This window comes from Aulonocara stuartgranti (assembly GCF_965226115.1).
Source record: "Aulonocara stuartgranti genome assembly, chromosome: 13".
Taxonomy (NCBI): Eukaryota; Metazoa; Chordata; class Actinopteri; order Cichliformes; family Cichlidae; genus Aulonocara; species Aulonocara stuartgranti.
The window spans coordinates 21881368-21893765 of NC_138949.1; the positions used below are offsets into that span (position 1 = coordinate 21881368).

The following is a 12398-nucleotide window of genomic DNA, read 5'->3' on the forward strand; positions in this document are numbered from 1 at the left end:
GCCCACATGAAGGCCCCTATTTTTGTGAGCAACCTCTTCTGGGCTTGCCCATAGAAAACCCATATAGGGCTCCTAAAAGCCTGACTTTTGTCTGACCTGTGTGGTCAAACCCACTCAGATTTCCCTGTCTGCACAGCCCCACCGTTCATCTACACCACCCACTGTGGGTCTGCACAGGAGTATTTGCTGCAAAACTGTTTGCAATAAGAAAACACTATACAGGGAAGTGGAAAAAGCAGCTGATTTAAAACCTCGGTAAATTGGAAGTTAGACTGGATCTTATTGATATACTGCAAAAGAACTCAAATGAAAATATTAGACTGTTAGGGAGAGTGCTTGATAGACAAATACATGTTTGTATATCAAGGATATATCTCCAGTCCAAGTCTGGGAGGAACGACAAATCCACTGTGCGTTACACTGTTAAAGGCATCCAGTGTAAAAATCTGCCAAATCCAAAATGTGGTGCTACCTGCTGCGGTGACCCATTGTGAATGGGCAGCTTACTGTGGGCCCCAGTACTGGCGTGAAATGCAGTGGCACATGTAGGCCCTGCACTGCTGGGCCCGGGTGGGGTCCCAGTAGTGTGTGTGTGTGTGTGTGTGTAAAGACATTTTTATTTACTAAATACTAAGATAAGATAAGATAAGATAAGATAAGATAAGATAAGATAAGATAAGATAAGATAAAACTTTATTAATCCCTCAGGTGGGTTCCTCTGGGAAATTCGGGGGATTAATAAAGTTTTATCTTATCTTATCTTAGTATTTACTACTATAACTTATTACATTTTCTTCAAGATAAAAGTGTAATTTCTAGGAAGGCGTTCATAGTTTGCTTTTGAACATTGCAAATGTGTGGAAATTATGCTGTAGCTTCAGCTTTCTTGTTTAATGCACTTCCATTCTGGGACAATGTGAACTAATGTTGAGCAAGCAGGCCAGTTATACTGCTCAAGATAAAACACCAAATTGAAATATACATTTGTACATTAATCTCTATAAGAGAAGCCTGTCTGTTCACCGAGTGACTTATTTTCCATTGAAAGTCTTTTCTTTGAAGTTGCTTCCACCATCAAACATTAATTCATATGCAGGAAAGTATCTAGCACCTCCGAGAGCTACAGCGCTCCTTTTTTTTTTAAACAATGCCATTACTACTTTTGAATGTCTTTTATTAGTCTACGAACATAATATTGAAGTAGGAACTGTAAAATGCTCCCTTTGATGTGTTAAAAAGAAATGCGTTGTAAAAGGAAATAAAAGCTGTAGTGCTGAGTTCTGCAATAAGTCTTACTGAATAAGCTGTAATATGGTAGACGGTCACAAAGATATATTGATGTTATTATATTTTTCTGAGAAACTTCTGATTAAATAAGTGCTAGCACAACCTCACTTTTTAATGTGTTTCTTTATATTGAGACCTATTATTGTGTATAGCGGCCTCATCCACCATTTTTTATAAAGCACTTTCTTTCTAGGCAAGCAATTATATATTTAGAAATCAGCAAATACTATTAAGTCCGGAAACATAGAAACACTGGGTCAAAGACCCAGTACTATGACACTGTGGCTCTCTAAGGGGAGTTACTTTTGGCTGTGCATGGTAACTTCACACCTGTTTTCCAGGCAAACTCATTGTAATGACAGGACCATAAGACGTTACAACGTCTGGCCAAGAAATTGTCTCACACATGAAACTCTGTAAAACCATCTGGTTTAATTCCTTTCACATTCCCCTGATCTCCAGTCCACTCAGCTAAACTAAGCTAACTATCTGCTGGTTATAGCTTCATATTTAACAAAGATGAGATTGATATTGATGCCTTCCTCTAACTCTAAGGAAGAAAGGAACTACTTTAGTACTTGTGTAAATGTACATGCGTGATAGAGATGAAAAATACATAATAAAAAATGAAAAATATCCCTCTTTGAAAGCTTATAATGTGTAATGTACAAAGGTGGAAATGGCCTCGGTATTTCATTCAGAGAAACACTTCTTTATTTGATTTCATATCAGTTAAGGATGAAAAAAGCCAGCCTGCCTACACTTATAACAACGCTCATCTCACGCTCACGCAGGGATTTTAGTTTGGGTCAATGTCTTACCATTTTGTAATCAATAAGGAAAATCAATACAGTAATCACTCCCAGAAATGGTTCTGGATCAGATCCAGATTTCCATCAAATCCAATTGTAACAGTTGAACTCACCTATGCTGTGTGTTTCTTATCAGCGTTTTGGCAGTTGTCCCTGTGTATGCGCTGGGTACCGTCATTTTCCTTTTTCAAGCTAAAAGCCTCTTCAGTGATTCACTGTTGGCCAAGATTCACCTTTCTGAGGGCATTTACAGATGATTGGAGGCTTAGAGGGTTGGTTTTGCAGCCGCTGTGCAGATATTGACCAATAAATCTTCACCATTATCAAATCCATAATCAGAGTTCTTATCCTTTGATCAGCTGGCATTAAAGGTCTCTTCTCTGTGTTGAGAAATAACTGAAGTCATGTCTTCAGGCTTTGTTGTGTTTCCTTGATTTTATTTTTAACTCTGCTCAAAGAGTTCCTGCTTGATGACTTTTTCTCTTTGTGTCACGTTGTCTGAAATATTTCTTCACTTTGTGATTCTTCTGTTTGCATAATAATGAATATTTTTACAGCTTTTTACTATACAACATATAATATATATAATAAACAACCTAATAATAAGTTGATTTGCAGTGAATTATTTATAGAAGACTCTTACTAAGAAGCTGTGGCTACTGTACCTTAAAGATAAAGATGGTTGTACCAAATATTGACTTTCAAGCGTGTTAGAATTGTATAAACTCTTTTTTAGGTAAAAAGGCAAACACAGCCTTATTTCCTGTTTTCCCAGCAAAACATAAAGACGTTAAGTTACACTTAGTTTGTATGCATATGTTGTTTGACGCTAATCTGATTGCAGAAGGTCTCTCAAGTCCCGCTGTGGTGTTCATCTTCTCTTGTGTTTCCTTGAACATTTTGCTTATAGATTGCTAAATGTCCTTCATCCTGCTGAACACGTCATAGACACCTCAGCTTCACTACTGGAACTTCAACATTATGCACTCCACACTGTATATAAATGCCACTTGTTTTGCACATATTCAACTCTGTATATTTTATATATTTTATTATTATTATTATTATTTTTATTTTTTTACTATTTAATTTGTAAAAATGTGTATACACACACACACACACACACACACACACACACACACACACACGTAGGAAAATATTTAGTATACACATCCAGAAATGCATACACTATTATATATTGTACATATATTTATTAGTTTCAGGTTGGCCATTCTTGTATTTTGCTCGTTTGTGTTGTTGTGTTTGCACATCTCTGTTGCTTGTGGGGCTCGCACACAAGAATTTCACTCGCATGTGCTGTGCCAGTGTGCCTGCACATGTGATGTGACAATAAAAAGTGATTTGATTTGATTTGATTTGATTTGATTTGATTTGATTTGATTTGATTCATAAACTCGTTTTGACCTTATGTTTTGTATTCTCTTATCCATCTCACTAGAGGGACCCTATAATAAAATTGCTTGTTGATCAGATACAAAAGCAGCCAGACATATGCATTTTTCAAAAGGTAATCCATGCTGCTTTGGCTGCTTTGCTTAAATCCCTCCACAATATAAACACCTTTCTCAATCAAAAAGATAAATGGACAAAAAGATGTGAAAGTTATCAGAGAAGCCTTTTGTTGCAGCGGGTAAAATACCAAGTCTATGTAATGAGGTAGAGTTTTTCCCAGAGTCCAGCAGCCTCTTCGATTTGACTGCAGTAATTGTGGCTCATTTTGTTTGTTTATGTTTTTGGCTGTTTCACTGCCCTGCTGAGAAAAGTGGACATCGGCCTCTGTTTGAATTCCCATTTCCTACCAGTAATACTCAGCTGTGCAGAATATGAAATAGTGGCAGAAAGAAAAATATATTTGTTAGATCATCAAAACAGAGTTGTCTTTAAAAGAAATCTGGGTTATGAGGCTATTTAAAGAGAGCTTGGGGGAAAGATGATCTTGGCTGCAAAACAGAACTTGTGTTTTTCATGTGTGACCCACAGATAATTCTGCCTTGTGTCCAATATGGGGGTACAACTGTGGTTGGCTTAGCAGTCATGGAGCTCTCAGAAAACATACGGGATTAACCCAGTTTTAGTGTGAATTTAAAAGGTTCCCAAAGAGGATAAAACCCGTGAGAATGATGATGAATGTCATATTTCTCTGCTGTTTGAAGGGAACTTTCTTTTAAGTTTGCTTTGGCAGATGTTGCAAACTGAAGCCTAGCACACACAAAATGCTACAAAAACTCATTAATTCACATATTAAAGGGGTCACTGTACTTCAAACAAAGCGCTTACCAGAACATCAAACGGCATCTAAACCCCCCCGAATTAGGGAGGCTACGTCCAACATTGAGTGAGCACGCTTACTTTACCCAGAGACTGGCCATGTGTGTGGAGGAGAGAAAATGGGCAGGATTAGATTTCACAAAACTCCCTTTGTCTCTTTTTGTGTAGAGACAAATGTAACGAGATGGATGCCTTCAAGGAAAGATTTTCCGTATGTTGCTCTTTATGATGGCAAGCTCGTTAGAATGTGGCTTTACAGAAGAATTAGAAATACTTAGATGTGGGCTGAAAACACATTGTACTAACTAGTTTGTTTTGAGCTCACCCAGGCTTGAAGTCTCCACTCCAAACTGATATTGTTTAAGGATCGCAAACTCATTTAGTGTCAGAGAGCTCTAAATGATTTGTGAGGGACCCTGGTGGAAGTGATGAAGTCTTTAATTAACAAGACGTCTGCCTGGCTTTCCTTTTATAGCTCTTTTTTAATGGCACTCCAGCCGCAGCCTGTGGTCTCAGTCATGCTGCTCCGTCTGTCTAACGTGGTTTTCGTGCACCACTAAAACCAACAAACTACCATCGGCATATGTTCAAATATCCCATTAAATGTAGGAGGTCCCTTTTATGCCCTTGTTAGCTTATTATGTACTGTGGCTAAGTTGAGAGTGTGGGCCACGCTGAGAACACAGACAAGCCGCCGTCACAGACAGTTTGAAGTTGTATGAAGCGTAGTCACGGTGGCACAGGAGTCAGTCTTCAAAGACAAGAATTGTCACCCTTTGAAGAGACAAACGTACCTGAAAATCAAAACACCTCCAGGCGGGAGGAGGAGCAACAAAATATGTGGGATTGTAGCATTTCTGCTCAGTGTACTGCTGAACTCTTGTTGCACTGTGTATAATGTTACACATGCACATGCAGACACGTGGATGCTTTACTGCAAATCTCCAAGGATTAGAGAATATGCCGAGACTTTAGATGTATAGTAAATAGAGGCGGCGCACTCACTCTCAGTTTTACTTTGTTGATAGCGGGAGCGTGAAACCTCAAACAGCCTCTCCCCTCCCCTTTTAACACTCTCTATTCAATCCTCTATGGGTTTGTAACATTTATTGGGCTACACAGGAATCCTGCTGGGCTAGCAACAGCACAGACATGCTCTGTAAGGCCGTTAGGGACAGCCAAGTCTTCTGTGGAGCTGAGAGAGACACTGAGAGAGCAGAGGGAATTGTGACTGATTCCCACATTTTGCTCCAAGCATTGATATGGTTTACTATACTTCATCTTATTCTATACACAGTAAGTTTCTTTCTGTCCCAAAAGAGCAATCTTTTAAAAACTAATTAGCTTAACCAGTTTCTTACTTTGGTAATTTAGCTCTATTACAAGTTTGGAAGAGGAGTAAAATGATATGTGGAAAAGAGGAGGAAACAGCACAGTATGGTGCTCGTTCCTGAACTACTATACAAAGTTGGACAGGAAGAAAGATAAAGGTATATATATATATATATATATATATATATATATATAAGAAATGGGAAAGACAATTTCATCCTACCTTTTTTAGAAAAAAAAACCCATTCCCATCTGGGGAAATATTGCAGAAGAAGAGTTATAAACTGCGTGAGAGCATCTATTATTGATGCTCTGTCTGTGGCTGTGGTCTTGTTGCAAGGGTCCTTTGGGGGATAGCATATCTACTCGCAGGAACAGGAGTGAGCTTTTACTCTTTCTCTGCAGCACCGACCACAGTCTTTAATAGTGTTCTGCTCTGCTGTGTGTCTGAGCCTTCCAAGCTTTTGTTGCATTAATGGTGTCCTTGAATTATTGAGGATATTACACAGCAGCTTTGACCCACATTTCTGACCCCTTTGTTTGCAATCTGTATTGTTTGTAGCTTGATGCTAAATTTCAAGCTAATCTGTGCTGATGATCTTTTCACAGGAAGTAGTCCAGACAAGGCCGAACAGAGCGGGGAGGCAACCAGGCCGCAAACTTACGAGACCGCCATACCTCTGTTGCTGAAGGGCAAAGAGCGCAGACCTCTCAGCCAACTCACATCTGGGGTAAATACTCTCAAAACCATTTAGCAGAAATAGCTTATTGGTAATAAGCTGACTCAGCCAGATACTGAACTAATGTCAGTGTGCTTTTCAGAGTGCAGCCAAGTATAGATGTCTGGCTTTTTGTTTAACATAACCACAGTATATGATTCCTTCCTCTGTTGCCTCCATCTGTTGCCTGTCTATTTAATTTCTTTTGGTAGAGAAGTCCCCTCTTTTGCTATGTTTTCCCTCCATGTCATGCCCCTTTTTGTAGTTCTTCTCCTTCCATGCTATCGGCTTTGTTTTGAACATGTCCTCATTTCTTTGTTAAATATGAGTTTGCCACACACTAGACACTACATATTGTGAACTTATTGCTAAAAGCTCTGTAACAGCTTGTAAAGAGTGTCATTTCGTTCATGTACTACACATTATAAGCTAGATTAAAAGATATATACAAATCATCCCTCTCTGGTTTCTCTAAACATGCCTTCTCAGGCTATGAAACCCTGTCTGTTCCACTTACTACAGCTGGAAAGGGAAATGTTTGAAATTTGGCATCTCTACCGCAACTTAAGGAAACTTTCCAGAGGAGGGAAATGTGTAGGTATTCAGAACTCCCTGAGCAATCAAACACTTTTCCTCGTGCAGGGAAGTCACCATCTGAACGATTTGTTTTGTTTAGGATTTTTTTCCCAGCGTTATGTGCCTGCCTCACAGTCAGTCATCACAAAAATGTCACATACTGTGGGGAAGTGAAACTACGTTTTATAGCCTTAATCATTTTGAGCTACATTAGCCATATTTTTCTATCACCTACTGTGCTGATATAAGGCATTTTTGTTAAGGCGAGACAATAGTTAAAGCAGCCTGCTGTCCCATATTAAACTTACTACAAGGGTAACTTGTGATTGTCTTATCAGAGACTGCAGTAAAAGTCACAACACAGAGGCAGATTTATGCACACACTGGTCATTTTGTTGGGTATACTTCGCTGTTCCTATTGTCTTCAGTCGTGCCTAAATTCTTCATGGCACAAATTAAACAAGGTGTTGGAAACATTGATCATTTCATCAGAGATTTTGGTCAATATTGACATCATAGCATCACAGTCTGCCCTAGATTTATCAGCCTTGTTGTAAATTCCTCTTCCATCACCTCATAGTGATGCTCTTGTGGATTTAGAGCTGATGACTGTGCAGGCCGTTTGACTGCACTGGATTCACTGTCATGATCAAGAAACCAGTTTGAGATGATTTGAGCTTTGTGATGTGGTGTGTTGTCCTGCTAGAAGCAGCAATATTCAAGGAAGCTGTGGCATTTAAGCAGCTCAGCTGGTACTGAGGGGCCCGAAGAGTGCCAGAAATATCTCCCACAAATCATGCAAACAGCAGCAGCCTGAACTGTTGATACAAGGCAGCATGGATCCATGCTTTCATGTTGCTCATACCAATGTCTGACCCCATCTTCTGAATGTTGTAGCAGAAATCTATTCATCAGACCAGGCAATATTTTCTAGTCTTTTATTGTTCAGGTTTTGGGAGCCGTTGTGCATTGTAGCCTTAGTTTCCTGTTCTTACCTGCAGGAGTCACAATACTTGTGGTCTTCTGTTGCTGTAGCCTATCTGAGAGATGTTATCTTACTGCTGGTAATAGTCTGCTGACATCTGCCATCAACAAGGCATTCTCACATTTTCACAGGCATCTTCAGGCTCTGCTTAGATGTATATTACATATTTGTATCGATACGCAGCTGAACAGGTGTAAAATGGTCAGCTACGGTATACCTGCCTTGTGTGCCAAGTAGAAGTTTTCTTGGAGCTGTAAAGTATTGCAGAATTATGACACATTGTCTTTGTTGCACAGTAGACATGACATGAATTGTCCACACACATACTTGCAGACACACAGCTTCAGACTGGCCAGCAGAGTATTTCCCCGAAGGCATCGGTCAGCTATCCTAAGAAATGTCACTGTGAAAGAGCACTCTGTTGATCTAAAATATCAGCTGATGAAATATAAATCCATTTCTGCTTAGTGTGAACATGTCTGACCCTTTTTCCTCTCTGCTAGCTTACGTTCATGAATCCTTTTTACAAAACTGAGGCTCTAAAGCATGGAACTTCTTTGCCTCTGTTTTGCCTTAAGGACGATGCTAATTTTCAGAAAAGCATTAACTCACCTTAAAGCTATATTTTGGAAATTGACATTTTAATATTTGATAGAGGATTCAATTTTTAAATGACACTTGCAGCCATTCGTCATTAACACCAAACCACTCACGTCACGTAATCATTACAGCTGTTGCGACACTTTTTCTCTTCCAAAAAAATCAAACTTACGTTTTGGACCAAGTCTGAAATACTGTCAAAATACATTATTGCAGATTTTGTGTTTTTATACACCAGTGACAAAAAGTCCCATTTTAAGTGAGGCTTTATCAATTTATTGCAAACAAACCTTGTCAGAAGCAAAGAAGCAACATGTCATTGAGTGACATGTGGTTTCCCACACAACACCATTAATTAGTCCTCCTCCTTGTTCCATTATTCTTTTGCAAAACCTAAACCAATCCACTGTCAAAGCATCTTAACATTGTCTGTTTTTAGACACATCTTCATGCTGAAAAATACACTGTTTCCTGAGTTGTCTCAATATGCTGTGAAACATTAAACAGCAACAGTACAGTTTCCTCAGTAACAGTAACAAATCCCTTCACTATATTATTCATTGTAATTCTATTCAGTGGATTTGTTTCCATTAAAGGCTTAAGGATTGTCATGGTATAAATGGAAGTTGATTCCAGATTTGGGAAGTGAATGATGTGGAAGTTTTCTTCCTGTTCCTCTAGCACTATTGTGCCTTGCCCCATCCTGCTTTGTGCACGAAAACGTCAGCTGAACCTTCACGCACGTCCACAGACAGGATTGGTGATTTCTGGGCATGACCTCATATCTTTTTGTGTTTCAGAGATATCCTGCATCGCTGCAGCTGCTGGTGCCCGCAGAAGGTGAACAGCTGATCCTGTTGCTGGAGAAAAATGAGTGAGTTTTTTCTTATGACTCATTTTAATACTCACCGGGTGCGTTGAGTTAGAAGAAACTGCATGTTTAGTATGCTAATCACACACAGAGTCAATAGATAAACCATGCTCCTGACCATTGCTTCCTCGAGTTACATATGCAAGAGGACAAGACATTGTGTGGGTCTAGGATACGGTATAGTGTATTCAAGGAGGGAGAAAATAATATGTCCCCTTGTGATTGGATTCTTTTATGGTTCAGTCTCTTGGAAGGGCTAAGAGATGAAAGCTGATAAAGAATAAGGCAGCACAGAGCTCAGAGGACATGCTCGTCCTCCCCTTCTTTGCTTTTCAGCATCTCTCATCACTTCTCTCCCTTCCATACTGTGGAAAATAACGCTGTGAACTCTGGAACGAGGGGTGAGGATCATGTAGAGTTCATAAATATGTAAATATAGCCACACAAAGTCACGCTCAAACTGAAATACACTGAGAAGAAATATATATAGAGAGAGGCAAGAAGGATAGCTGTAAAGCCAAAAGAAAAACCAGGTTACATGTCCGGGGGAAATTTAGAATCTTACAAGAATGATTGCATTACCGATTCAGGTCTTGTGTCTGTCAATATTTGTTATTCAGACGGAGTGGAGACATAATATTTTACTCTGCTGCTTTGGGATACGGATATTGACATTGAATTGATAGACTTGGTGAGGAACTGGTGAGGCCCCTTGTCACTGCTAACTCTCAGAACAAATTCAAATTGGACTTTCGAGATTCAAAATGCAGAGCTGTGTGCGAGACAGAAAATGAAAACCAATAACTGTTGTCGAAATTTAGAAATCAAATATCGATTCACATCTTTATTCTCCATTTTAAGGAGCGATTTCAGCAAGTGGTCTATTATGTGAGCAGATGAACAAATGAGTTAGCGTACATCCCCTAGGTACTCTGCCACTCCACGCTTCGATAATTCAAAACACTTGCAAAACAAACTAGAAATCAGCTCATGCTCCTCTCTAGAAGCTAAACGCTCCTTAGAAAAACACTGTCCCAACTAACCCTTCCGTTCCTTGCTCACCATATGACCTCCTGTAACCTCAGCATCAGCTGTGAGTCATCCGTCACCGGCTGTCACCAGCCTGGAAGCAAGCTGCCTTTCCCATCCGGCGTGTCAGGCCAGATGTGTCCTCTGATATCGCTTCAGCAGTTCAGCCAGCTCAGAACAGGTGGTCTCTGACCTCTACGTGTGCCTGTTATGTCGAGGGCGCATCCGTTGAGTCTGGGGTAGGAGGAAAGATGAGGGCGCTTAGGACAAAAAGTATGTTTGTAGTTTAGTGAAGTCCTTGAGGTTTTTTAGCAATATTTAAGATTCAGACACATCGTCTCTGCTTCCGGCGTTTGGTGGAGGCAGACACAACATGCGCTTCTGAGGTGCTGTGCAAATTAACTTTTTTTTTTTTACCCAAATCTGCATAGTGCTTGTCAGTACATATTTCTTCACCAGATAGTCATCAGAGGCCATAGGATTAGAAATAGGATTGAACTTTGCAGATATTTATTCTGTGATTGTCTCTGATAGGGAACATCAGGATATGACTGTTTAAAGGTATAGCTCATTTTCAAAAACAGCAGTCAGTGTCTGTCCCAAGCAATGTTTAGACCCTCAGGGCCTTTTCATTTCTATCCAACTCATAATGATTTTTAACAAAAAAAACTCCAGGGAATATCCTTGGGCTCATGTCTAGTGCATCTGAAATTTAGTCTTTTGTATAATTTTTCAAAATCACAATTTGAAGATTATAATCAAAGTAAAGGCGGTTCGTCTAGCAAGCCTTCACACAACTGAATTTAATTAGAGGGGAAATGTAGTAAAAACATTAAATGGAGTGAAATTTCCAGAATGAAGCAAATAAGAAGAAGAACAATTTAGTGCTGGTATTCAGGAATCGGATACATCTGAATGAGGAGAGCCCTAGATCTCAGTAGTGTTTCCTCTTTTTGCTGAGTTATTGCATGTTTTTGGTGAAAGCTCATTTTTAAATTTAATTTAATTTTTTTTTTTTTTTGCTTCAATTGCTGAGCCCGTGCAGTTTGCTCATTTGGCACTGCTGCAGAGCACACCTGTTTCATGGCAAGTGTGAAATGATCTCAGTCCTTACCGATATAAACAAGCTACCAGATCCAATTAATAAACTGCTGGTTGTTAGCTGCTTGGCGCTGTCCCATGCAAACTTGGCTATAGCAGGACAAGTACAAATCTACTGAGGAAGAAATCAGAGGAGATCTTCTGTTTGCCTGTGTGTATTTCTTAGGCGGCATGCACAATGCCTGTATGCAGAGTCAAAGTCCCTTTATATTTGTACAACTTGTAAATGAAGTGTTACTGCACGAACACCTGAGCTTCAGCTGAATTTGTTTTCCCCTGATGTTAGAGGCTATCTCTTTTGTGTTCTTGCCAGCCATGAGGACCAAACTGTCTGAATTCAAAATGTAAGCAGCATAGATTTTACATTCTTTTGTCAGTCCGTCATCATAGCTTTTGAAAGAAGAGCCCTGCAAAGCTTATTTTCAGAATATTCCTCTTTGTGAATATTGGCTCCAAAAAAGAGTCACTTCTGTGGAAGTCTTAGTACTTTTGCACTGTACACTGTATTTTGGCTTTTATTACTTTTGTACCCATGCAACATATATATCAGAGAGTTAGTTCAGCCTCTCTTGAATGCCATACCATATCATTTTTCCTTTCCATCACAGTTCATTCAAAGTTGGCAGTAAAACAGAGACAGAGGAGACATTATATCCCCATTTTCATAAAAGCAACATGAACATCATCATATATGATATTTAAGGCTTGACCTGTTGTACAGAGCAAACTGTGTTAGACAGACATGCACACCTTTGCCAGCAGTGGCTGCTTTGAAGTATAGCATTGATCAATAGCAC

The 12398-nt window shown here is 39.5% G+C and overlaps 1 protein-coding gene across 3 annotated transcripts in view; it reads left to right on the forward strand.

Moving 5' to 3' along the window:
- adam12b (ADAM metallopeptidase domain 12b) overlaps positions 1 to 12398 on the forward strand; it is a 99514-nt gene that overhangs the window by 7117 nt on the left and 79999 nt on the right. For 2 of the 3 annotated variants that reach the window (XM_082557350.1, XM_082557351.1), the window contains exons 2-3: positions 6330 to 6451; positions 9401 to 9474. In XM_082557350.1, coding sequence (XP_082413476.1) covers positions 6330 to 6451; positions 9401 to 9474 — 196 coding nt within the window. Of the gene's footprint in view, positions 1 to 5560; positions 5685 to 6329; positions 6452 to 9400; positions 9475 to 12398 lie in introns of those variants that run through there. The other variant, XM_082557352.1, reaches the window with a different exon arrangement.